General features: G+C 46.8%; 1 protein-coding gene across 1 annotated transcript; it reads left to right on the forward strand.

The window, feature by feature from the left end:
- The first annotated feature begins 8935 nt into the window (after positions 1 to 8935).
- Positions 8936 to 25165, forward strand: CARD8 (caspase recruitment domain family member 8). The gene is made up of 15 exons (XM_077785748.1): positions 8936 to 9013; positions 11333 to 11364; positions 12190 to 12249; positions 12711 to 12761; positions 14237 to 14284; positions 14388 to 14431; positions 14548 to 14597; positions 17122 to 17342; positions 18467 to 18720; positions 19945 to 20079; positions 20319 to 20457; positions 21297 to 21350; positions 21449 to 21532; positions 22581 to 22850; positions 24211 to 25165. Exons 1-15 carry the CDS (start codon positions 8985 to 8987, stop codon positions 24228 to 24230), a joined length of 1491 nt encoding a protein of 496 aa, XP_077641874.1. The 5' UTR covers positions 8936 to 8984; the 3' UTR covers positions 24231 to 25165.
- Positions 25166 to 27978: the final 2813 nt, after the last annotated feature.

A 27978-nucleotide genomic window follows, 5' to 3' on the forward strand; every position in this document is an offset into this window, starting at 1 on the left:
CAATTCCAGGGGATCCCAGTTCTTCCCGGCCTTCCTCCGCAATTCCAGGGGATCCCAGCAATTCCAGACAATCCCGGCTGCTTCCCGGCCCTTCCTCTGGAATTCCAGGTGATCCAGGGAATTCCAGACAATCCCGCCTGCTTCCCGGCCCTTCCTCCGGAATTCCAGGTGATCCCAGCTCTTCCCAGCCATTTCTCTGGAATTCCAGGTGATCCTGGCTTCTTCCCGGCCATTCCTCCAGCAATTCCAGTTTATCCTGGCAATTCCAGGTGATCCCAGCAATTCCAGTGATCCCGGCTGCTTCCCGGCCATTCCACCTGGAATTTTCCAGGAGATCCCGGCTGCTTCCCAGCCATTCCTCTGGAATTCCAGGTGATCCCAGCAATTCCAGTCATCTCGGGAATTCCAGGTGATCCCGGCTGTTTCCCAGCCATTCCTCTGGAATTCTAGGTGATCCAGGGAATTCCAGGTGATCCCAGCTTTTCTCGGCCATTCCTCTGGCAATTCCAGGTGATCCCAGGAATTCCGGGAGATCCCGCTTTTCCTGGCTGCATCCCAACCGCTTTCCATTCCACCAGAGTGGAATTTCAGACGACCCCTGGCTGCATCCCAGCTGCTTCCCTGCCATTCCTCCAGGAATTCCAGGGGATCCCAGTTTTTGTGGGGGTCAGGAGAGGGAATGAGCAGCAAACCCTTTCCCGTTTTCCTCTCGTTCTCCCCTTCCTCCTGAAGAAATTTCATTTTTACCAAACTCAACATTTGCCACCCCAGTGCATCCAAAGGGAATCCACAGAATTCCCTGGATTCCCTGCGCAGCCAGAGACTTTTCCTGGGGGAAAATCCAGCACAGGGAATCCACAGAATTCCCTGGATTCCTTGTGAAGCCAGAGGCTTTTCCTGGGGGAAAATCCAGCACAGGGAATCCACAGAATTCCCTGGATTTCCTGGGGGAAAATCCAGCACCCCCAGCTGAGGCTGCTCAGGGCATTGCCCAGGCAGGAGGTTGTTAAAAAATGAGGAAAAAAGGGAGAAAATGAAGGGGGAAAAAAAAGATAAAACCCTCTCCGCTGTTTTTTTCCAGGAGCGAGGGCTGTGTGCTCCACAGGGAAAATCCTCAGGGAACGGTGCAGATGCAAGGAGGGATGATGAGGATGCTGAGGGGGCAGGAGAGGTTTGACCCTGCTATTTTTACTCTCCTTAAACAACCGTGTCAGCCTCGGAGGCGGCGTGGAAAACAGGGAAAAGCTCTGGAATGGCCCCTCCTGGATCCAGCCCAGGCTGCTGGCGCTGCCGGCTCCCTTTTGGGCAGCACAAAGCGGTGGGATGGCTGGAGAAGGACAAATATTCCCTGCTGGAAAATGAGGTGGGTGGCTCCTGCCGAGCCCCAGGAGATTCACCGTGTCCAGCCCCGGCTTCCTGCTTGGGGTTGTTGCTTCACTCGGTTATATAAACCTTACTAGAGTTAATTAAAATAAATGAGTAGGCCTTGATGAGGTTAAGAGTTAGTGGTTAATAACTGATTGCTTGTCAGCACAATGTTGAGTTAGCTGGGTTGATAATGAAGAATATAAATTGACAAATTGCTTTTAGGAACATAAGACAATTGTGGGGCTCCTCTGCTCTGAAACCAACTGAAGACAAGGAATGGGAGTTCTACCAAGAGTTCATTTGTCAGATTGGCATTGGAAAGGTGGAAAGGTCAGAAGGAGGAAGACTTCATTGACTTCCTCATTTTGGGACCCCTCCCATGGAAGGGACACCAACCCATTTCAAATACACGAAGTGAGGAATGGGATGTACCAAAATGATGAATTCGTATTTGTATTTTGGGTATTCAATGCTTGGATGGATAAAAAGGCTCTGTCATCACCTGGAAGGAGCAGTATGGATTTGGGAATGGGATGTACCAAACTGATGAATTTGTATTTGTATTTTGGGTGTTCAATACTTGGATGGATAAAAGGGCTCTGTCATCACCTGGAAGGAGCAGTGTGGATTTGGGAATGATCCCACACACAATAAACACACACTTCCTAACTTTACACTGTTAGGGAGTTTTTGTCCGTCACAGTTGGATATCGGTGCTAGATCAAAATCCAGATTTTTTAATAAATCAGCGGGACCACCAGAGGCAGGCTGTGCCCCCATTTCTGTGCAGCTGGGGGACACAGTTTTGGCTCCTTCAGCCCAAGGAGGCGCTGGGTTTTTGGGATGATTCCTGAGTGACAAATTCACGGTGCCACCAGCGCTGGGCCGAGCGGAATGCTCCCAGCTCCAGCGGCAGAGGAGAGCTGGAGTGCGGGAGAGGATTTGGAGAAAAGTCTCAGGATTTGATGAAAGGCTCACATGGAAATTGGAGATAAAAAACCCCTCGCAGTTACCCCATCTTTAATTAAAAAAATGATATTGCAGCATTGGTGGAAAGCAAACCCGGCTCGAGCTCGGTGTGCACAGGCCTGGGCACGGTTCTGGGGTCAGGAAGGGGATGAAGGCCTCGGGAGGGGACCCTGCTGCTATAGAATAGGAATTGTATATTAATGATAATGTAGAATAAAGAAAAAGAAACATATAAAAATAGAAATATAAATTATATCTAAATTTATAAATATATATAACTAGAAATAATCTATTTATAATAATTATATATGAAATTATATATATACTGAGTAAATTTATTTATTTATTTGTTTATTTATTTATTTATCTATCTATTTATCTAAGTGATATTTAAAGTAAATTTAATAATAAATTATTAACTAAATTTATTATTATTGTTTTGGTTTCTGGCTACAGCATTATTTTTTTATTCTTATAACATGACTTCCTTATTTGATATTATTGTTTCTCGTTATTATTGTTTATGATTCATAATAAAATTTATTGTTACTAACATGATACATTTGTTTGCATTCAGTTTCAAATAAAAGAAAGAATTAATATATTATTTATTGAATGTATTACTATTTTGGTTTCTGATGAAAACATATTTTTTATTCTTCAAATATTACTTCCTTATTTGGTATAATAAGGAACCATATGAGAATAACTATATTATATTATATTATATTATATTATATTATATTATATTATATTATATTATATTATATTATATTATATTATATTATATTATATTATATTATATTATATTATATTATATTATATTATATTGCATTACATTGCATTGCATTGCATTGCATTGCATTGCATTGCATTGCATACATAATTATATAATATAGCTAATATAAATAATAATATATATTATTCCATATAATATAAATACATTCTAATACTATTTTCAAACAACAATTATTTGAAATGATTATTTCAAACAACACGCCTATTAAGAATATCAACCCTACGACTAAATTATTCAAATTAAATTTAGAATAAAACCATCCCTGACAAATCATTCCTTCATTTATTACTTTGTTTTGTTTCTGATGACCCCGCGGCGCTGTTTTCACGGCCCGGTGCCGGGCCCGGGAGGAGGCGCGGAGCGGGGCTGGCCAGCTGTTGCCACCTGCAGGCGGACGGAACATCTGGCCGGGGGTCCGCTTTGGGAAGGCAGATGTGCCGAGGCCAGCGCACCCCTGGCTGTCCCAGAGCCCGGCACCAAGTCAAAAACACCCGCGGCTTCCATTTTACCCGTGGAAAAAACCTGCCAACTCTGTGCGAGGAATTACAAACCACAAGGGTTCGATTAATGTGATATTTCAATTAACACAGGGTGGAAAAGTAGGATTTTGGGGTTTTTAGAATGGGGTTCTGTCGCCCTGATTCTTAAGATTTTCTAAAGCCTTCTGAGTTTACATTCTGTTGGAGAACTTTCCCACACCATTTCTATAAACAACACATTGTTTTGCATTCCTTCGTGGGGGTGGAGGAAGTTGATGTGCTGGTGGTTTGTCCAATGTCATTGGAGAGGTGGCACCTCCACTCTCCAATCCACTGGCACCTTTGGGAAAGTGTAAAAGTTGGAGTCAGAAAATAAACTTTCTTTTTCACGTTGCAAACAGCAGGTGGCTCATGTCGTGCTTTCACGTGTCCCGTAGAGACAGGGTCCAAGGGGACAGGATGGAGAATTTGGGCGTGTCCCGGCCTCCTTCTCCTTCTCCTTCTCCTTCTCCTTCTCCTTCTCCTTCTCCTTCTCCTTCTCCTTCTCCTTCTCCTTCTCTTCTCCTTCTCCTTCTCTTCTCCTTCTCCTTCTCCTTCTCCTTCTCCTTCTCCTTCTCCTTCTCCTTCTCCTCTTCTCCTTCTCCTTCTCTTCTCCTTCTCCTTCTCCTTCTCCTTCTCCTTCTCCTTCTCCTTCTCCTTCTCCTTCTCCTTCTCCTTCTCCTTCTCCTTCTCCTTCTCCTTCTCCTTCTCCTTCTCCTTCTCCTTCTCCTTCTCTTCTCCTTCTCCTTCTCTTCTCCTTCTCCTTCTCCTTCTCCTTCTCCTTCTCTTCTCCTTCTCCTTCTCCTTCTCTTCTCCTTCTCCTTCTCCTTCTCCTTCTCTTCTCCTTCTCCTTCTCCTTCTCCTTGCCCTCCGTGTCTTGCTGTGCTGGTGACACTTTTCTGTTGGTTTAAGGTAGACATTCACAATCCAACAGAAATGATGGAAATTGGTGAAGAAATTGCAAACACACACGGGTATTTGTGAGATTATAATATGGGAGCTGCCTCAGGCCAGGGTGGACTTGCGAGCCGGAGCTCAGCAGGTCAGAGAAAGAATGTTTAGATTAAAAAGAAATAAAAAACATTTAAAGCACAGTTGGAAATGTTTCAGACTCCTCCCTTGGCTGCGTTTGGGCCAGGGAAGCAAAGACTCTTTAGGATCTCTCCTGGGGTCACCCTGACCATCCGGAACCCCGAGAGAGAAATCCACACCCCTGAGATGGAAAAACGTAGAGCCCCTCCCCTCCAAATTGTTACAAATTTGAAATTAAGGGGGGCTCTCAGGCAGGAATGTGGGAGCAGGAATAACAGATCTTTAAAAATAGAAATATAAAAAAATAAACAATGCAGTGAACCAAAACATGTATGTATGTTTATTTATTTTAATTTATTTATTTTATTTATTCTATATATTGTTATATATTATTTATTTATTTATTTTTGTATGTATGTTTATTTATTTTAATTAATTTATTTTATCTATTCTATATATTGTTATCTATTGTTTATTACTTTATTTATGATTTTGTTCTTTTTTGTTTATTTATTTTATTCTATTTATTGTATTCTGCTTATTTTATTTTATATGTAATATATGGTTTATTTATTTTTTATTAATGTATTTATTTTATCTTGTTCATTTATTATGCTTTATTTATTTATTATAGATATCATTGCAGTAACATCTATGTATCTATTAAAATATTTGTATTAGATACACATATTAAATAATTTTACACTTATTTCATGTGTGTGTGTAATACAGATATTCTGACAGATAACACCCAGTGCTGCAGGCTGGGGTCAGTGATTGTCCCTGTGCTGAGGCTCCTCCAGCCCTGGGACACTTCTGGGTTCCTCAGGAGGACCTGGAGGGGCTGGAGCCTGTCCAGGGCAGGGAATGGGGTTGGGAAAAGGGCTGGAGAATCCTGAGGGAGCTGGGAAGGGTTTGGAGAATCCTGAGGGAGCTGGGAAGGGTTTGGAGCTCCAGGAGGGGCTGAGGGAACTGGGAAGGGTTTGGAGAATCCTGAGGGAGCTGGGAAGGGTTTGGAGCCCCAGGAGAATCCTGAGGGAGCTGGGAAGGGTTTGGAGAATCCTGAGGGAGCTGGGAAGAGTTTGGAGAATCCTGAGGGAGCTGGAAATGGCTCAGCCTGGAGAAAAGGGGGATCAGGGGAACCTTGTGGCTCTGCACAGCTCCTGCCAGGAGGGGACAGCCGGGGGGATTTGGGATCTTATCCCAGGGAACAGGGACAGGAGGAGAGGGAACAGGCTCCAGCTGCGCCAGAGAAGGTTTAGGTTGGATATTGGGAAAATTCCTTCCTGGAAAGGGGCGTCGGGCCCTGGCCGGGGTGGAACCCCATCCCTGGAGGGGTTTGACAGCCCTGGGGAGGTGGCACTTGGGGACAGGGGCAGGGGTGGCCTTGGCACAGCTGGAATGCTCCGACCGGATGCTCTTGAGAGCCTTTTCCAACCTAAACCAAAGAGTGATTTTCTGACCCTGTGATGAACGGCTGACACAAATAGGAATTTTCTGATACTGTGATTAACAACTTCACGGTTCTCTCCCCGGTGGAACAGGAGCAGAAATTCCATCCTCGGGCTGAGTGCGGAGGGTGAATCCCGGGATTCAGCTGGGGCTGGGATGAGAAATCGGAATTTCCTGACCAAAGCGTTCCGGCGCAGAGCCGGGCCAGCCTGGCACCGGAATTCCTCAGGGAATTATTGCCCTCGGCGCTTCCTGCAATCGCTGCTCTCTCCATGCATTCCCATTGAAATTCCTTTAAAAATGGGAATCCCTGGAAGAGCTCAACAACCCATCTGAGCTGCCCTCGGGAAAAGGGAGAAACAGATGGCGCCAGAAAAGTGGGGGATTCCAGGAGTTTGCAACAGATTTTTGGTGCCTCTTGCTCATTTTCTGTTTAGAGCTCTGGGAAATGCATGAATTGATCAAATAGTACCCAAAAAGTGAATGGATAGCCGGCAAAAGTAGTAATAATAACAGTAACACTAGTAATAATACTAGTGATAATACTAGTAATAATACTAGTAATAACACTAGTAATAACACTAGTAATAACACTAGTAATAACACAAATACAAATACAAATACAAATATGAATACGAATACTAATACGAATACTAATGCTAATACTAATAATACTAACAACAATAATACAATACTAACAATACTAACACTACTACTACTACTACTACTACTAGAAGAAAGTGAAGAAGAGTAACAGGAGAAAGGAGGAGGAAAAGAAGATGAGGAAAAGAAGATTCAAGGAAAAAGTGGAAGGAGGAGGAAAAGAGGAAGAAGAAGAGGAAGGAAGAAGGAAGACAAAAAGGAAGAAAGAGAAAAAAGGAGGAAAAGAAAAGGGAGAAGAAGTTTAATGAACTCCTGTGCGGAAAAACCTCTGGAAAACCAGAGAAGAAGGAAGAGATGTCTCTTCTCAGCTCCTGAGATATTCCTGCTACCCTCCAAGAGGAAGAATCGGGATTGGGATTTCTCAGAGGAAAATTTGGGATTGGGATTTCTCAGAGGGAAGTTTGGGATTGGGATTTCTCAGAGGGAAGTTTGGGATTGGGATTTCTCAGAGGGAAACTCGGGATTGAGATTTTTTTTTTTTTTTTTTTTTTTTGTTTGTTTTATACACCTGAATCCGCTGCAGGTTTGGGCTGGTTTTATTTTGTCTTTTGTTGTAACTTGCCCATTTTTTTCCCCCTCAGCAGCCGTGCCAGCAGCAGGCAGATCCCGACGCGTCCAAGGCCAGGTGAGACAGGGCTTGGAGCAACCAAATCCAGGAAAATTCTCCCTTCCCATGGCGGGGGGGAACGAGACGATCTGGGAGGTAACTTCCCACCAGAACCCTCGTGGGATTTTAGCATAATGATAATGATAATAATAATAATAATAATAATAAATAATAATAATAATAACAACATGTATAATAATATATGTGTACTAATACATGTACACTAATACATGTATACATGTATGCATTATACATGTATAATATAATATACATGTATAATATAATGTAATGTAATGTAATGTAATGTAATGTAATATAATATATAATATATAATAGATAGATAATAGATAATAGATAATAGATAATAGATAATATATAATTATATTATATATAGTTATATGTAATATATTATATATGATATAATATACATAATATAATAATATAATATAATGTATACATTATACATGTACACTAATACATGTATACATGTATGCATTATACATGTATAATAATAATATACATGTATAATAATAATATACATGTATAATATACTATACTATACTATACTATACTATACTATACTATACTATAATATACTATAATATAATATAATATAATAATAATATAATAATATAATAATATAATATACTATAATATACTATAATATACTATACTATACTATACTATAATATAATATAATATAATATAATATAATATAATATAATATAATATAATATAATATAATATAATATAATATAATATAATATAATAGAATATAGAATATAGAATATAGAATATATATAATTCTATATAATTATATTATATAGAATTATATATAATATATTATATAATATACATAATATAATATCATAATGTAATGTATACATATATACATTATACATGTATATAATAATATCCACGTATAATATACATAATAATGTATAATGCATGAATAATAATAATACCATGTCTAATAATAACACAAACACTCAATGAGTGACACGGAAGTCCCGAGAAGATGAAAATTAATCTCTGCATTTATCGATTACACCGAGGGAGGCTGCGGTGCACACGGGGCACCGAACGAGGGAGCGGGGCGGGGGCGAGCGGGGGGGATCCGTGTCCGTGGGCGTGTCCGTGGGTGTGTCAATGGGCGTGTCCCGGTCCGTGGGCGTGTCCGTGTCCGTGTCAATGGGCGTGTCCCGGTCAGTGTCCGTGGGCGTGTCCCGGTCCGTGTCAATGGGCGTGTCAATGGGCGTGTCCCGGTCAGTGTCCGTGGGCGTGTCAATGGGCGTGTCCCGGTCCGTGTCTGTGGGCGTGTCAATGGGCGTGTCCCGGTCAGTGTCCGTGGGCGTGTCAATGGGCGTGTCCCGGTCCGTGTCCGTGTCAATGGGCGTGTCAATGGGCGTGTCCCGGTCAGTGTCCGTGGGCGTGTCCCGGTCCGTGGGCGTGTCCCGGTCCGTGGGCGTGTCCCGGGCCGTGTCTCGGGGCGTGTCCCGGTCCGTGGGCGTGTCCCACGCTCCCCGCCCGCCCCGCGCGGAGGTCGCGGCCGTTCCCGCTCGGTGCCGCCGCCGCGATGTCGTGCCCGGCTCCGGAGCCCGACAGGTGAGCGGGGATGGGCCCCCGCGTGTCCCCGCGTGTCCCCGCGTGTCCCCCGCATCCTCCCACCCGCCTGCATCCCGCGCATCCTCCCGCTCCCCGTCCCGTCCGGGCCCCGTCCCCATCGCCGCGCACCGAGCGCGGGGTCCCTGCGGAGCCCAGATCCCCTCCCGGTGCCTTTGGGCGCCCCGGTGCGCCCGTGCACCTGCGGCCGCGCCGGCTCCGCGCAGCGCCCGCCAACAAAGCGGCGCTGCCGCCCCGCCCCGCGCTCCCTCCGCCTCCCTCCGCCTCCCACCGCCTCTCTCCGCGCTCCCCCACTTCCCTCCGCCTCTCTCCGCGCTCACTCCGCCTCTCTCCGCGCTCCCTCCGCCTTTTTCCGCGCTCCCTCCGCGCTCCCACCGCGCTCACCGCTTCTCTGCGCGTTCTCTGCGCGTTCTCTGCGCGCTCCCTCCGCCTCTCTCCGCGCTCCCTCCTCTTCCCCCCGCCTCCCTCCTTTTCCCTCCGCCTCCCTCCGCGCTCCCTCCTCTTCTCTCCGCGCTCCCCTCCGCTTCCCTCCTCTTCCCCCCGCTTCCCTCCGCCTCTCTCCGCGCTCCCTCCGCCTCCCTCCTCTTCTCTCCTGTTCCCCCCGCCTCCCTCCTTTATCCTCCTGTCCCTCCGCGCCCCTCCGCGCTGCCCGAGCCCCCCGGGCTGTGTTTATCTCTCCGTGCCTTTCTGGCGCTCGGGGACCCCTCTGGCTCCGCGCCGCTCCCGGCCGCGTTCGGTGTGAGCTCCGCCGTGCCCGCCTGGCCGAATTGGGGTTTTTGTTTTCCTTTTCTTTGTTTTGTTTCTTTCTTCGCCCTCCGCGCGCGGGAGGAGGGAAATGCAGCTGGAGGGTTCGCGGGAAGCGGTGCCGAGTTAGCAAGCCGCCACTTGGTGAAAGGGTTGTACAAACATTGCCTGGCCCTGGAGAGCATCCAGGCTCCATCCAGTCCTCCAGATAAATACATTTACTCTTTTTTTTTTTTTTTTTTTTTTTTTTACAAGATGCAGTTTGGAAGAGCAAACTAAACTGTTGTGTAATTTCTTGGCGGGGAGTGGGGGGGAGAAAAACTTTTCCACTTCTTCCTGCCCTTGACCCAGAAACTTTTGCAGCCCCTTTGCTGTGCTTTGCCAGGATCTCCCAGCTTCCCCCAGCTCCTCAGGAATCCTCACCTACTGATTTTCCTGCCTCTGCCGTCCCCATCTCTTTATTTCTTGCCCAGTTCTGTGGCTGAGTGCCCCGCTGTGGCCCCCCTGGCGATGCCCACTCATTCCAGGAGCTGCCAGGGTGGCCAAAACCAGCCCCCAGAGCTGAGCAGCTCCCACACCTCTGCTCCACCATCCCCAGCATCTCTGGACCTTCACTGGACCATCACTGTGACCTTCACAGCCCCAAAAAACAAACAAACAAACAAAACAAGGGCTGGGTGATGCTTCCCTGCCCTCTCTTCCAGCTGCCCCTTGGCAGGGCGGAGGTTTTGGGATATTTCCTGGTGCCACCACAGTGCAGCAGAGCTGGATGTCACCTGCTGGATGTCACCTGCTGCTTGATGGTGACAGCACCCAGGGCCGTTCCCTTCCTCAGGGCAGCTTTTCTTTGCTGGATCTGCCCGACAGATGTCGTGGAGCTCTTGGAAAAGCTTCCCAAACAGGATTTTAACCTGTTCCAATGACACACACAGCAGCTTCCACCTTCCCAGGGGTGGCTGGAGGTTGGTGTGGGTTTGCCACGGATGGGATTTTAATGGGATTTTAACGGGATTTTAACCTGTTCCAATGACACACACAGCAGCTTCCACCTTCCCAGGGGTGGCTGGAGGCTGGAGGTTGGTGTGGGTTTGCCACGGATGGGATTTTAATGGGATTTTAACGGGATTTTAACCTGTTCCAATGACACACACAGCAGCTTTCCCCTTCCCAGGAGTGGGTGGATGCTGCTGTGTGTTTGCCACGGACGGCTCTGCTGCTGAGCAGAGTTTATCTGTCCCTCCTGCCTGCCTGGAGATTGGTTGGATCGCTCCCAAATCCAACGGGCGCTTGGCACGGGCTCCTGGTGCTTGGCAGAAGGGGCTGGAAGCAGGAGCTGGTGCCAGTGGGAATTGTCCAGCAGAGCCAGGCGTCCCCAAAAAACCAGGAGGGGGCCATGGCTGGGGGATGCTGCAGGAGGTGAATGTGGAATCCCCCATGCCAGGGCAGCTCCCAGATTCCCGGGAGCGATGCCAGGGCAGGGAGCTGGGAATGCTGCCCCTCAGGAGGCGTGGGCAAGGGCTGGCAGGGTTCTCATGTGTGCCTGCTTTTGTCTTCCAGCGGGGCAGAGTCCCTCTCCTCGGATGAAAAAGGTACAGGGATTTTTGGGAAAATGGGGAATGGGAATTTTGAAACCGGCTTTAAAAGGCGGCGCCAGAAAAAGTAACGCTGGTTTTGGGAAGTGCCCATCCTTGGGAATGGGAATTTTAAAATTGGCTTTAAAAACCAGTTGAAAAGGTGCAGGGATTTTGGGAAGTGCTCATCCTTGGGAATGGGAATCCTAAAATTGGCTTTAAAAACCAGTTGAAAAGGTACAGGGATTTTGGGAAGTGCTCATCCTTGGGAATGGGAATCCTAAAATTTGCTTTAAAAACCAATCGAAAAAGTACAGAGATTTTGGGAAGTGCTCATCCTTGGGAATGGGAATTTTAAAATTGGCTTTAAAAACCAGTTGAAAAGGTACAGGGATTTTGGGAAGTGCTCATCCTTGGGAATGGGAATCCTAAAATTGGCTTTAAAAACCAGTTGAAAAGGTACAGGGATTTTGGGAAATGTCCATCTTTGGGAATGGGAATGGAGATTCTAAAACTGGCTTTAAAAACCAGTTGAAAAGGTACAGGGATTTTGGGAAATGCCCATCCTTTGGAATGGAAATTCCAAAACTGGCTTTAAAAAGCAATTGAAAAGGTACAGGGATTTTGGGAAATGCTTTGGAATGGGAATGGGAATTCTATAATTGGCTTTAAAACCTTGGTGTAAACGCTTTGTTTATGGGTTGCTTTGTTTTCTTTTGCTGGGTTTTAAAATGCCTGTTCTTTTGTTATTTATTCCCTTTCTCTGAGTACAGAATTGGTAAAAAAAGAGTGAAATCCTGCTCAGACTTTTATTTAATTTTACTCCCTGCCTTTCTCTCGCAGAGGTGACACCCAATGGCTTGGAGGGGTCGGGATCGGGATCGGCCGAGGAGCACCCGGAGGGTGAGGCCACCACGGCTCAGGGATTTCCTCACTCCTGGGCTGCTGTGCCTGCTCTTGCATCCCAAATTTCCCCCCAAACCACATCCCTGGCTTTCCAGTGCTGCTTTCTGTTCCAATGATGTTTGTGAGAACGACGAAGGGGTTGGTGCCTCCACGTGACACACGGCTCCCACCAAGGCTGCTCCCACCTGCCTTGGGAAACCACAATTTAACTGGGATGGGCCGTGGGTGGAGCTCCAGAATTGTCCCAGGTTGTACAAAACATGAGAATTCAATATTCTGAGCACCCCTCAGAAGGGGTCTCCCCTTGGGTTGGATTTGATGCTCTCATGTTTTTCTCTGCTTCAATATTTCTTTTTTTTTTTTTTTTCTGTTCCATTATTTATCCTGCTGCCTGCCCTGATGGATCCAAACCTCTGGATGGGTTCTGGACTCACATTCCACCTGTGCCTGTTTTTAAGGAGAAGCCAGCTCTGAAGACAGCTCCAGCAGCAGCTCGGAAGAGGAGTCAGGTGAGCAGGACGTTGTGATTTATTTACCTGTAATCCCCTTTTTTAAAACTGATGTTCAGTTTAAACCAGCTGCCTCTCCTGGGTATAATCTTATAATTAGGGAATGCTAACTCTGATTGCTTTCCCAATAAAATTTTGGGATCCAATGATTTTCTGTCAGTGGTCAAAGGGCAGCAGCTCAGGAGTCAGGTGAGCAGAACATTATGATTTATTTATCTGTTTGCTTTTTTAAAAGCTGATATTCAGTTTAAACCAGCTGCTTCTCCTGGGTGTAATCTCACACTTATTAGGGAATGCTAGCTCCGCTTGCTTTCCCAGTAAATTTTTTGGGATCCAGTGATTTCCTATCACCGACCAAAGGGCAGCAGCTCGTGCTGCTTTCACCCTGCAGACACAATACCCACGGATATTTGTACACCACAGCAGTTGTCCAAACACCACGAGGCCATAAATTTCCTCAAAAGTTGGCAACAGAGCCGGCCAAACAGGATGGGCAGGAAAATAATGCAAGGAAGTGTTTGTTGCTGGTGGGTTTGTGCTCCCATGGGATTTGCTGCCAGCAGTTCTCCTGGCTTTATGGAACACTGATCATTTAACAATCCCCATGTTTTATTCTGGGCACATGCAGGGATGGGGGGAGGAAGGCTGGGTGAGTGTGGTTTGCTGCCCCTGTGTTTTTTCCCCTGCTGAGGAGGGGGTGAACAGTGCCCGAGGGGGGTGTGGGGTGGCAGGGAGGATCCTGGGCTGGCCCAGCCATCAGCTCCATCTCTTTTGGGAAAAAGATGCTGGAGAGCATCCCTGGGGGCTGAGGGGTGAGGCCAGGAGCTCCCAGGGGCAGGGAGTGCTCCTGGTGCTGCTCCAGCCCTGGGATGGCAGGGCTGGGGCACACAGCCAGTGTGCCCTGCCCCTCCCAGCCCAGGGACAGCCTCCAGGATCCCTTCTGATTCTTTTTTTGGGATGGAGAAATCAGCTGGTCCTGGCAGCTCTGCCACTCCCCTGCTCCCAAATCCACCCCTCAGGACACAGCCTTTGGCCTGAAGTGTCAGCTCTGCTGGAATTCCATCCTGTTGGGTTCAGCCAGGAGAGTCCAGGCACTTTAAAATCATTTTAGGGACAAACACCCTGCAGAAAATGTGGTGTTTTTTCAGGAAAGCTGTTCCTGGTTTCCATGCCATGGGCTGAACTTTGTCCTTGGAACCTTGGTACCGTGAAGCTCATCCCAGGACAAATATTTTTTTTTTTTTTTTTTATCCCTGTGAAAATTCCCAGGAGTTTGGGCAATTTAGGAGCTTTTTGGAAAACTTGTATCCTGATGTTCAGCTTCACACCCAGGCTGTGCAAAGCCTGCAAGGACTCTCAGGAATGTTCTCCTGGGGTGAATTTAGGCAAATGAAAGTGTGGGGTTGTCCTGGGTGAATGTGGGAGTACAATCCCCCTGGGCATTGAGATGTTTCCTCCAAACTCCTTTTTCCTAGATGAAGAACAGGAGGAGAAGGAATCCCCACCTTACTGCAATGAGTCAGGTAGGAACAGATCTCCTCAGGGCTTTTTAAAAATTTTTTTTTTCATTCCTGGCTGTTTAATTATTTGGCTTTTCACGAGCTCATGTTCCTCTTTTCCCACTAGGAGGGAGCTGCTTGCTGTCCTGTGAGCACTGCAGGAATGAAAATGTAGGTTTGTGAGGGGAAAAAACCCACCCACTTATTTTGCATGAGATCATTTGCAAACTGTACTTCTACTCTCTCCTCACCCTTTTAAAGACAATTTTTAAAAAATCTATTTCCAGGACCAGAAGGAGCAAGTGACCCCCAGGAGACTCGCTGGAGGACAATTTATGTATGGATTTTTTTAATGTAATGGCTTTGAGTTTGCATTGTTCTCATCAGGGTGCTTCAGTCTTTGGTTGAAGTGGGCAAACAGCTCATTTGCTGCACAAACACATTTGGATTTTTACTGGAAGGGGCACACAAATCCTTAAAAATCACAGTTTAGAGCCTGTGCTGCCTCCAGATCCCAGTCCAGGAGAGCTCCTGGGAGGGTTTTTCAGGCTGCTGCCTGGTCTGGGATGACCTGCAGGCCCATTTTTATGTGCTGCTTTCATCCTGCCCTGCTTCTCCCTCCCCTTTAACCCTGCATTTTCCCTGGGATGCAGCACTGCCCATCCTCTGTCTGCCCTGGTGTGGTCCCTGTGGGATGTCCCTGGCTGCTCTCCCTTCTGGGTTGATGTGGGATGTGACCCCAGCCCTGTGTGGCAGCAGCTCCTGGCACAGGAAGTTTTATGCAAAATGTTCCTTTCATGCAAAACGTTCCTTTCCAGCTGATTTGCTGAGGGCTGGGCCATGGTTAATGAAAATACAACCCCCAAATGATCTGCTGTGAGATCAGGAGCAGAGCACAGCAGGCCCGAGCTTAATAACAAAGGAGAGACTTTATTAAACTACTACTCCCATGAAAGGGAATAGAAAGAAAAAAAAAAAACAAACACCACTAAATCCAAAATGGAAACCTTCCAAAACATTCCTCCTCCCCCAACACCCAATTCCAACAAACCACAGTGAGACACAACTTGGACCCCCAGTCAGGTTCCCACCCTTCAGATAATCAATACTCAGCCCCTCCTGTGCCACAGACCCCCCAAAAAACACAGCTGCCACTTTGATGCTTCAGATAATCAATACTCAGCCCCTCCTGTGCCACAGACCCCCCAAAAAACACAGCTGCCACTTTGATGCTCCTGCCCCTCTCACCCCCAAATTATCAGGCTAGCCCAGAGATACGAGGCCTTGAGGGGAGGAGTGTCAGGAGAGGTTCAGACGAGGCTTTATCCCCAGTGTGGTTGTCCAGATTCTTTATTCCATGAGATCAGGGGGAAGGAGAGAGAACAGGAAGGGTCGTGGCTTTATTTTGGCTCTGGACAGGGAGGGCTTTTCTGGCTCTCCTCCAACCCCATCAGAGCAGGAAGGAAGGGACCACACTTACCTGATCCCAGTCACAGGGGTCCCTGGAAATGGGGAAAAGCACTGCAGCACCACTCCTTGTGTTCCCTTGGTGTTATTTTAACCCCCCTGTGTTCTCAGAGGCGTGTCCAGCCTTCACTTGGTCACCCAAGTGCCAGTATCCAACCCCAATCACTGCCTGGCTTGACCCTTTTCCGAGAAAATCTTCTTCCATGTCAAACCACGACACTCCCTCAGGTTTGACAGCCCAGGGACAGCTCCAGAGCAGCCTGGAGCGTTTTTTAACAGCCCAGGGACAGCTCCAGAGCAGCCTGGAGCGTTTTTTGACAGCCCAGGGGCAGCTCCAGAGCAGCCTGGAGTGTTTTTTGACAGCCCAGGGGCAGCTCCAGAGCAGCCTGGAGTGTTTATTGACAGCCCAGGGACAGCTCCAGAGCAGCCTGGAGTGTTTATTGACAGCCCAGGGACAGCTCCAGAGCAGCCTGGAGCAGCTGTGGGTTGGGATGAAGCAGGAGGGAGACACTGCTCATCCCTGGCACTGCTCATCCCGGGCACTGCTGACCCTGTCCCCGCTGACCCTGTCCCCCCTGACCCTGTCCCCCTGACCCTGTCCCCGCTCACCCTGTCCCTGCTCACCCTGTCCCCGCTGACCCTGGCCCCCTGACCCTGTCCCCCTGACCCTGTCCCCGCTGACCCTGTCCCCGTGACCCTGTCACCACTCGCCCTGTCCCCTCTCACCCTGTCACCTCTCACCCTGTCACTGCTGACCCTGTCCCCCTGACCCTGTCCCCGTGACCCTGTCACCACTCGCCCTGTCACCTCTCACCCTGTCACCACTCGCCCTGTCCCCGCTGACCCTGTCACTGCTGACCCTGTCCCCCTGACCCTGTCCCCCTGACCCTGTCACCTCTCACCCTGTCCCCCTGACCCTGTCCCCTCTCACCCTGTCACCTCTTACCCTGTCCCCCCTGACCCTGTCACCGCTCACCCTGTCCCCCTGACCCTGTCCCCCTGACCCTGTCCCCCCTGACCCTGTCCCCCCTGACCCTGTCACCGCTCGCCCTGTCACCTCTCACCCTGTCCCCCCGACCCTGTCCCCCTGACCCTGTCCCCGCTCACCCTGTCCCCCTGACCCTGTCCCCCTGACCCTGTCCCCCTGACCCTGTCACCTCTCACCCTGTCCCCCTGACCCTGTCCCCCTGACCCTGTCACCACTCGCCCTGTCCCCTCTCACCCTGTCACCTCTCACCCTGTCCCCCTGACCCTGTCCCCCTAACCCTGTCCCCCTGACCCTGTCACCTCTCACCCTGTCCCCCCGACCCTGTCCCCCTGACCCTGTCCCCCTGACCCTGTCCCTGCCGCCCTGGCATCTCCGGGCAGCTCTGCCCAGCGCCGTGTCCCCGCAGGGTGCAGCTGGAGGCCGAGGGCTCCTTCCAGTGCAGCGTGACGGGGCTGCTGTTCGAGGCGGCGGCGCCGGCCCGGGTCACCTACTCGCTGCTGTCCTGGAGCAAGTTCGCGGCGCTGGTGCCGCGGGCCTGGGCCGTGGCGGGGCCGCTGTTCGACGTGCGCTGCTCGGCGCCCGGCGCGCTGCGCTGCATCCACTTCCCGCACTGCCTCTGCCTGCGCGGTGAGTGCGGCCGCGCCGCCGCGGAGCTGCTCCACGCGCAGATTACAGGATTAGCACTATCTTTATTTATTTTTTATTTATTTTTATTTTTATTTTTATTTTTATTTTTATTTTTATTTATTTTTATCTTTATTTTTATTTTTATCTTTATTTTTATTTTTATCTTTATTTTTATCTTTATTTTTATTTTTGTTTTATTTTAATTTAAATTTTTATTTTTAATTTTATTTTTATTTTTATTTATTTTTATTTTTAATTTATTTATTTATTTTTATTTTTATTTTTATTTTTATTTTTATTTTTATTTTTATTTTTATTTTCATTTTTATTTTTATTTTTATTTTTATTTTTAATTTTATTTTTATTTTTATTCATTTATTTATCTTTATTTTTATTTTTATTTATTTTTATTTATTATATTTTTATTTTTATATTTATACTTTTAGTATTTTAGTATGATTCATATTATTAATATTATTACTATTATTTTTGCTATAATTATAATTATAATTATAATTATAATTATTTATTTATTATTATATTTTTGTTTTATTTTTTATTATTATATTTTTAGTATTTTAGTATTATTCATATTATTTGTATTATTCATATTATTCGTATTATTAATATTATAATTATAATTATAATTATAATTATAATTATAATTATAATTATTTATTTATTATTATATTTTTATTTTATTTTATTTTTTATTATTATATTTTTAGTGTTTTAGTATTATTAGTATTATTCGTATTATTCATATTATTAGTATTACTTGTATTAGTATTTCATTTTATTTATTTATTTATTTTATATATAGTTGTAATTCACATTTAATATTTTATACATAGTCGTATTTTACATTTTATAGTTTATACATTTTACATTTTTTTTTACATTTACACATTTTATACTTCATACAACACAAAACAATCATTATCCACATAATTAGCGCGCGGGAACTCCAGCAGAAACACGTAAATATTAACAGCAGGTTAATGACAAGACTTTCAAAAAGACCATTGAAAGCCTTTTAGCCACCCAAACCCAGCCCTCGGCTGGCTCTGAGGGTGGGGAGGCGCGGCCGCCCCGGCAGTGCCGCCTCCGCTCCGTCCCCGCAGGAGACGCCGGGGCCGGCGTGGCCTTCACGGTGCTGCACGTGCAGGGCGGCGGCGCGGCCGTCGAGCCCTCGGCCGAGTTCTCCTCGTCGCACGTCAAGTGGGTGGTGAGCTCCTTGTCCCCCGTGGGGCCCCTGATCCGCAGCCAGCAGCCGCCGCGCTACCACGGCGCCGTCATCCTCTACAAGGCCGTGGACGAGCACCCCTCGCTGTCCTTCTGGGTCTACCTGGCCACCAACAACGACTCCTTCATCAAGGTACGGCCGCCCTCGGCGCGGGGCTGCCCGTGGGCTGGGCGAGTGAAGAGTCCTGGTTCCGTGCCTTGGGTGGGAAGGGGAGTGAAATTCCAGCTCATCCCACCCCTGCATGGGCAGGGACACCTTCCACTTCCAAGCTCCAAGGTCCAGTTCCATCCCATCCCCTCCCTCCCAAGGATGATCCATCCCAACATCCCATCTAAACCTACAGTCTTTAACCCCAATGTCCAAGCTGGGCACTGCCAGGATTCCAAGGGCAACCACAGCTGCTCTGGGAATTCCATCCCATCCCCTCCCTCCCAAGGACAACCCCATCCCAACATCCCATCTGAACCTAGTCTTTAACCCCAATGTCCAAGCTGGGCACTGCCAGGATTCCAAGGGCAACCACAGCTGCCGTGGGAATTCCATCCCATCCCCTCCCTCCCAGGGATGATCCATCCCAACATCCCATCTGAACCTACAGTATTTAAGTTTGAAGTCATTCCCCCTTTTTCCTGTCGCTGCATCCCTTGTAAATAAATTGTCTCTCTCAGAGCTTTTCCATTTCCATTCTTTACTTCTCCTGGGTAACAAGAGGAAACGACCTCAAGTTGTGCCAGAGGAGGTTTAGGTTGGCTAATGGGGAAAATTCCTTCAGGAAAAGGGTGGCCAAGCATTGGAATGGGCTGCCCAGGGAGTCCCCAGTGAAAATTTGGGGATTTGGGAAAGCAGCTGACAATGGGTTCATCCAGCAGCTCTCCTGCTGGCAAGGGTCACGTCAGAAATAACTCTGAGGAGAGCAGAGCGTGTCTGCAGAGGAAAGAGAGACCCTGGATTAAACCAGCTTTGGAAAATTCCTTGCCTTGCCCTTGCCTAATTCCTTGAATTAGGAAATTTGGTTTGTGGGATCATTCAGGAGCTCTGGCGGCAGCAGGACTTTAATTCAGCCTATCACACTGAGGACAGGGACGAAAAGCTTCCTTTTATTCAGCTGGTGAACTCCCTTAACCTCATTTCACCCCCGTGGCAGAGCAGCTGGGGAGGTTTAGTGATGCTTTTTGAGTGTGGTGGTTATTCCTCAGCTTTTTGGGATGTTTGTGGAACAGATCATGGCTCTTCTGCAAAGCTGGGGCCAGAGAACAGCCCAAGGAGCCACCTGAACACAGGTTTTAGATGTTCAATCCTTTACTGAAATGAGCAACATTGAAATCTTAACCTTGAAATGGTGTTTTTAAATTTTAGGATATCTCAAAGGCTGTAAAACACTCGAAAAGGAAATTTGTTCAAATTGAAAAGCCCCCTGTGTGCCAAAAATTGCTGCAGGAAGGAAAGAAGTACAGACTGATCTGTGAGCCAGAAGCTGAAATAACTCCTGAGGTGAGGCCCTTACACATCCCTCACTTCCTGCACTGCAGCTTCCCTGGAAGTGTGCCACAAAAAGGAACCGTTTGCTTCTTGGAGCCCTAAAATTTTGGGATGAAATCCCGCTGCTAAAGTCAACAGCAAAACTCTGAGGAAGTCGGGGTTTGGTTGGGATCTCTCCCACCAGCCAGTTGCCTTCCCTTCCATTTATTTCAGGTGAATATTTACGTTTATTTTGCATTTCTGTTGTGCAGGAGATAGAATTTGTGGATGGGTCCCTGTTGAAGCTGAAGAGTTACTTCGAGGTGTATTTGGAGAAGCCTGACGACTTCACCTTGTCCCTGGTGGAGCAGGACTCGGATGAGACCGTGTGGAAAGCCAGGCTGAGAGAGAGTGAGCCCTGAGGGGGTGGGCAGGGCTGGGGGGACCTCAAAGCCCACCCAGACCCACCCCAGGGACACCTCCCACCACCCCAGGCTGCTCCAGGAGCCAGGGTCCAGCCTGGAGGTGGACACTTGGCCACAGCTGCTCCAGGCACCCTGTGTCAGCCCTGCCCAGCCTCGCAGGGAATTCCTTCCCAAAATCCCACCCAGCCCTGCCCTCTGGCACTGGGAGCCATTCCCTGTTCCTGTCCCTCCATCCTTGTCCCCAGTTCCTCTCCAGCTCTCCTGGAGCCCCTCCAAGCCCCACTGAGGTCACCCTGGAGCTTCTCCTCTCCAGGCTGAGCAATCCCAGCTCTCCCAGCAGAGCTCCTCCATCCCTCTGCTCATGGAATGGTTTCTTCTGGAACTCAAAGGCCATTTAGTTCCAACCCTCCTGCACATTATTCCATGTTATATTATCATTCTGCTCATGGAATGGTTTCTTCTGGAACTCAAAGGCCATTTAGTTCCAACCCTCCTGCACATTATTCCATGTTATATTATCATTCTGCTCATGGAATGGTTTCTTCTGGAGCTCAAAGGCCATTTAGTTCCAACCCTCCTGCACATTATTCCATGTTATAACATATTACTCTATATATCATCCAGAGGATTGGATAATATAATAAAAAATTGCATGTTATTGCATCATAACTTGCAATCTCTGGAATCAAAGGGGAAAAATCTCTTTATGTGAGGGGTTGGAGTTCATTCCTTTGTGGATTCCAGCTTTGTGCCTGGGAATTCTTGGAGCTGGGGCCCAGCACTGGGAATTCCTGGCTGACATTTCCCTGCTCTGCCCTTTCCCAGGGGATTGGATCCATTATGACCAGAACAAGAACGAGCAGAAGAGGAGCACAGGCAGTGAGTGACGAGCTGGGGTGGGACCCTCGTGCCCCTCTCTGGCCCTGGCCCAGGGGACAGCAGGGACAGCAGGGACAGCACCTCTGCTCCCTCCCCAGGTGTGAAGAAGAGGAAGCCAGCCCTCAGCATCCTGGAGGAAGAGGAGCTCCGCAGCAAAAAGCAGAAAACTGGCAGCACTGCAGGTGGGGCCTGGCTGGGAAAGGACCTGGGTGGCATTTTGTGTTCTGGGATTGGGACTGAGCTGGCATTTTGTGTTTGTTCTGGGATTGGGACTGAGCTGGCATTTTGTGTTCTGGGATTGGGACTGAGCTGGCATTTTGTGTTCTGGGATTGGGACTGAGCTGGCTTTTTCAAGGGTTTTTCCCTGTGGAATGGTCCAGGCTTGGGGAAGGGCAGCTGGGAATGTGCCTGGTGGAAAAGGGGCTGGGGGTGATGCTGGGCATGAGCCAGGGGTGGCCAAGGAGGTCCCAGGGCTGTGATTGTCCCCTGAGCTGTCCTTTCAAATGCAGCTAAAAAAAGCAGTATCAGACTCTTCCAAGTGCTGGGAAATTGCTTCTCTCGCTGCTGCTTGGCTCATTTCAGTTCTCTCTTTTGGGATGAGATTTTTCTTCATTGGGTTTGGGCAGACTTCGATTTAAACATCTGAAAGTTCCACAGTAATGGTTGTTAAGTGTTTGGTGCAGTTAATGTTTGGAGAGCTGGCACTGCTGAGGCTCCTCCAGCCCTGGGACACTTTTGGGTTTCTCAGGAGGACCTGGAGGGGCTGGAGCATGTCCAGGGCAGGGAATGGGGTTGGGAAAAGGGCTGGAGAATCCTGAGGGAGCTGGGAAGGTTTGGAGCCCCAGGAGAAGCTGAAGGAGCTGGGAAGGGTTTGGATCCCCAGGAGGGGCTGAGGGAGCTGGAAAGGGTTTGGAGAATCCTGAGGGAGCTGGGAAGGGTTTGGAGCTCCAGGAGAATCCTGAGGGAGCTGGGAAGGGTTTGGAGCTCCAGGAGAAGCTGAGGGAGCTGGGAAGAGTTTGGAGAATCCTGAGGGAGCTGGGAAGGGGCTCAGCCTGGAGAAAAGGGGGATCAGGGGGGACCTTGTGGCTCTGCACAGCTCCTGCCAGGAGGGGACAGCCGGGGGGATTTGGGATCTCATCCCAGGGAACAGGGACAGGAGGAGAGGGAACGGCCTCAGGCTGGGCCAGGGGAGGTCAGGGCGGGTTTTGGGGGAAATCCAATGTTTTTCAGATGGAATGGGAGCAAAAAGCTTAACGGACCAACAGCTGCTGGTGATTGCCAAGCTGCTGGACCGGAGCTGGAGGGAAATGGCCATCGAGTGTCTGCAGATGGAGATGAAGGACATCGATGACGTCCGGGCCATGGAGGAGGACGTGACCATGCAGAAGCTGCTGGTGCTGAGGAAGTGGAGAGAGAGGGAGCAGGGCCACGGCACTGCAGAGGCTTTGCAGAGGAGCCTGGGGGAAAAAGCCACCTACGAGATCCTGCAGGCGCTGCAAGGTACCAGCTCCCGGGCACCGAGCCCATCCTGACCCAGCTGGCCTTTGGGAATTCCATCAGGGAATCCACCAGATCACCCCTGCAGCCTTTGCTGTGCAGCTCAAATTGTCTCCTTTGCCCTTTCAGCACTGACTTTATTTGTTGTGGTGTTTTTATCCTTCAGGGATGGGTACAAAATGAATATTTTTGGCCCAAGTGTGGAGAGCTCTCCCAGCATGACCTGGGTGTCCAAAGCAATTCTTGGGATTTCCTGGGAGTCCTAAGAGGAGCTGTTTGGGTCTTTATTTCAGGAATGGTTAATTAATGGTTAATGACCTGGGTGTCCAAAGCAATTCTTGGTATTTCCTGGGAGTCCTAAGAGGAGCTGTTTGGGTCTTTATTTCAGGAATGGTTAATTAATGGTTAATTAGCACCTTCCCTGATGGAGGGCTTGGTGGTTCCATCCCATGTGGGGATGGATTTCCCAAGGGAGCTCCCCCTCCTTTCCATGGAGTTCTTAGTTCAGTTCACCTTCTGCAAATCCAAGTTATTCAAGGAGCTGGGAATTATCCCTGCCCATGGCAAGGCTTGGAATTAAATGACCTTTAAGGTCCTTTCCAACCCAGACCATTCCATCATTTTATTATAATGTATAAGCCACATTCTTTTGCTCTAATATGATTAATAGAAGTATTAATTATCAAGATTTTTCATTCAGGCTCAGCCTGGTCAAGCAGAGGATGCTTTGAGGTGAAGGAGGAGAAGCTGGATTTCTTCTTCCATTGGAAACAAAAGACTCCACTCACCGGAATTAAAATTCCAGAATCCTGGAATGGTTTGGGTTGGAAGTGACCTAAAATCCCATTCCATTCAGCCAGCCAAGGGGAATTGTCCTCAAAAATTAAATTTTTAAATTTTTTTTTTTGGCAACAGCAAAACTTTGTTCTTTCTCAGTTCCTTAACTTAGAACTAAAGGAAATGGCCTCAGGTGGTGCCAGGGCAGGTTTAGGTTGGATATTGGGAACATTCCTTCCTGGAAAGGCAGAAGCAGCACCCTGGAGGGATTTATCCAAGGTGTGGATGTGGCACCTGGGGACGTGGAGCTGTGGTGGCCTTGGCAGTGCTGGGAATGCTTGGGCTGGATGATCTTGGAGGCTTTTCCACCCTAATTCCATGATTAATTCTCCCCGGAAACAACGTGGCTGGAAGAGGTGGAGATGTCTCCCTCGCAGCCTCCGTGTGCACCTCGTGCTGCCTCAGGGAAGGGGTTTGGTGCTTCCATTTTCCAATTGAAACATTTTTAAACTCAAATTCCCTCGGTTTGAGTCTCGCAGGAGCTTCCAGAGATCCCCAATCCAGGGGTGTTTTTCCTCTCCCTCAGGTTTCTTGGCTCAGAGCTGAGCCAGCTGCGAGGAGGAGGAGGAGGAGGAGGAAGAGGAGGTGGGAGCTTCCCAACCCAACCCTTCGCTCCCCCGGGATCCTGCTGGGACTCAGGAATGTTCCTGGTGGGAAGTTCAGGCAGGACCCTCCAGAGACACGTGGATGGAATTTGGTGTGGATAGGAGCCACTTCCAAGACTTTTCAGGAGAGGTGGATCCTGGAATTCCGGGTTTCACCCACGGGGAAAAGCCACTCCAGGAGGACGCAAACACTGGAAGAAACCACTTGATCTTTTTCATCTCCTGGAAATGATTTTGATTTCCATCAGGGAAAACCAGGGAGAAGAATTCCCCTGGAAACTTTCACCCCCTTCCAAAAAAACCACTGAACTGCCAGAATCGTGAGGTGTGTCGGATTTCTCATGGATCAGGGAAGAAGAATCCTAAACTTGTACCAAATTTCTTTGGCATAATCACTGTATAGATGGAATTATTGTACAGATCCTCTACATCCAGTCCTTGTTAAGCTGTGGTTCTGCTTCCTGAAATTCCCAAAGATGGAAGCACCACTATGAGCTCCAGGCAGCTCGGAATTTCCCATGGAATTCCTTCTCCCCTCTTTTCTGTATAGTTTGTCTCCGTTTTTTACGTTGTATAATTTTTTTTTTTTTTTTGTATGAGAAACTTTTTATACTTCTTTTTATTTTTTTTTTTACTTGATTTATTTTTTACTTGGATAGAATTTAGGTGCTTAAAATGTGAGGAGCCGAAATCCCTGTGCTGCAGGATTGGAAAAAAATCGGGAAAAATGGAATTTGCAGAAGAGAGGAGTGACCAGATCCAGGATTGTCTTGTTTTCAAGGCTCTGGGATACCTGGGATGATCTTCCTCTGTGTGTCTGGGAAAGGAAAACGTACTTTTGGAAAAACAAGGATTAAACAGGAAAAATTTCCATGATTTCCACCTGAATTTTGATTTTTGTTTTAGTTGGATGAAGTGTTGGGGAGCTGTTGATTTCCTGGGAAGAGGATGGAAGTTGTGGAGGTGACACCAAAAGCATCCAAATCCCAAAATCTCCCATCCCATTCCAGCCCCTTCCCTATCCCAGGTTTTTCCAAGAGGGAAATTTGGATTTTAAAACCCCCCAATTACAGGGAGGTGCCTTCCCATGCCAGCAGCATCCAAAGGATTTCAAAGGATTCATGTCGGGTCCCAAGGGACAAAAAAATCACTGTGGTTTTGAAGGAAATATTGATTTTATTAGGCAATAAATAGAATAAATAGGGAATATCATAAATAAGTCATGGACTGGAGTGGAATATCATCATAAATCAGGGAATAGAATGGAATTGCATAAATAAATAATGAAATAGAATGGAATCTCAAATCATGGATTATCACAAATCAGGGACTAGAATGGAATATCATCATAAATGAAGGAATACCATCATAAATAAATCCAGGAATATAATCTTAAATAAATCAAGGAATATCATAAATAAATAAATAATGAAATAGAATGGAATCTCAAATCAAGGATTATCATCATAAATCAGGGAATAGAATGGAATATCATCATAAATGAAGGAATACCATCATAAATAAATTAGGGAATATAATCATAAATAAATGAAGGAATATAATGAACAAACCATGAAAGAGAATGGAATCTCAAATAAATCACAGATTATCACAATAAATCATGGAATAGAATGGAATATCATAAATAAATCCAGGAATATAATCTTAAATAAATCAAGGAATATCATAAATAAATAATGAATTAGAATGGGATCTCAAATCAAGGATTTTCATCATAAATCAGGGAATAGAATGGAATATCATAAATAAACCATGGGCTAGAACACCCGGAGTTGGACGGGATCCCCAGGAGAAGGAATTGCCATAAACAGCTCTCAGCTCCTGAGAAATCAGCGGAATAAACGCGGATAAATCAGAATCGGGAACGTTTTGGTGCTCGGATGTAGATAAATCCCAAACCCCCCGTTTTAAATTCACTTCTTCAAAGGCTGGGGGTGCCGGCTGGGGGCTCCCCCAGATCTCCCGGGGTTCAGGGGGAGCTGAGGAAGCTCAGCATCCTGCAGATGGTGACGCTGCGGATGCGCAGGGCCTGCAGCACCCCGCAGAGCCGCAGCCGCTCCGGGAACGGCGCCGGCCCCCGTGATCCCGATCCTGATGGTCCCGATGGTCCCGATGGTCCCGATCCCGATGGTCCCGATGGTCCTGATGGTCCTGATCCCAATGATCTTGATGATCCCGATCCAAATGATCCCAATCCCGATTGTCCTGACGATCCCAATCCCGATGGTCCCGATGGTCCCAATCCCAATGATCCCAATGATCTTGATGATCCTGATCCCAATGATCCCGATCCCAATGGTCCTGACGATCCCAATGATCCCAATGATCTTGATGATCCCGATCCCAATGGTCCTGATGATCCCAATCCCGACAATCCCAATCCCAATGGTCCCGATGGTCCCGATCCCAATGATCCTGATGATCTTGATGATCCTGATCCCGATGATCCCAATGGTCCCGATGATCCCAATGGTCCCGATGATCCCAATGGTCCCGATGATCCCAATGGTCCCGATGATCCCAATCCCGACGATTGAAATGATCCCAATCCCGATGATCCCGATGATCCCGGTGGTCCCGATCCCAGCGGCGCCTCCGGGTCCTGCCCGGTGCTGCTGCCCAAAACCTGCGCGGGGTTAGGAAACCAAAAAATTCCTGGGATTTTCAGCCCCTCAGGGATGAACGGCAAGAGCGGGAAGTAAGGATGGGTCAAGGGGAAAATTTGGGATGTTTAATTTGTCATTAATAGGGGAAAATTTGCGATGTTTGTCGTTAATAGGGGAAAAATATGGGATGTTTAATTTGTCATTAATAGGGGAAAAATTTGGGATATTTAGTTTATCATTAATAAGGAAAAATTTGGGATATTTAGTTTATGATTAATAGGGAAAAATTTGGTATGTTTAATTTGTCATTAATAGAGGAACATTTGGGACATTTAATTTATCATTAATAGGGGAAAAATTTGGGATGTTAAATTTGTCATTAATAGGGGAAAAATTTGGGATATTTAGCTTATGATTAATAGGGAAAAATTTGGAATGTTTAATTTATAATTAATAGGGGAAAATTTGGGATGTTTATCATTAATAGAGAGAAAATTTGGGATGTTAAATTTGTCATTAATGGGGGAAAAATTTGGGATGTTTAGTTTATCATAAATAGGGAAAAAATTGGGATATTTAAATTATCATTAATAGACTGAGGGGAAATATGGAATATTTAGTTGGTCATAAATAGAGTGAGGGAAAAATTTAGGATATTTATCTGAATAGACTGAGGGAAGAATTTGGGATATTTAATTTATCATTAATAGGCAGAGGGAAAAGTTTGGGATATTTAATTTATCATCAATAGAGTCAGGGAAAAAATTGAATATTCAATTTGTCATTAATAGGGTGCATTTTGAAGTATTTAATGGTACCAATAAACTGAGAATGAAAATTGAAATATTTACCATGAATACGGACATTTTGGAAATATTTAATGATTGCATTAATAGACTGAGGGTAAAGTGTTTAATGTTATCATTAATAAGTTAAATTTTGAAATATTTCATTTATCATGAAATAAATTTTGAAATATTTAATTTATCAGGAAGAGATTGAAGGTAAAGTTTGAAATATTAAATTGAATGAATAAGGTAAATTTATAAATATGTAATGATT

The sequence above is a fragment of the Lonchura striata genome, chromosome 10 (genome assembly GCF_046129695.1).
Source record: "Lonchura striata isolate bLonStr1 chromosome 10, bLonStr1.mat, whole genome shotgun sequence".
Lineage (NCBI taxonomy): Eukaryota > Metazoa > Chordata > Aves > Passeriformes > Estrildidae > Lonchura > Lonchura striata.

Excerpts from the sequence above, each read along its gene's own strand:
- CARD8 (XM_077785748.1), top strand. The coding sequence starts at position 8,985 with ATGTCGTGCCCGGCTCCGGAGCCCGACAG. Across the intron at positions 12,250-12,710 it reads GGCCGAGGAGCACCCGGAGG|GAGAAGCCAGCTCTGAAGAC; the intron begins GTGAGGCCACCA and ends CCTGTTTTTAAG. Across the intron at positions 20,458-21,296 it reads GAAAGCCAGGCTGAGAGAGA|GGGATTGGATCCATTATGAC; the intron begins GTGAGCCCTGAG and ends GCCCTTTCCCAG.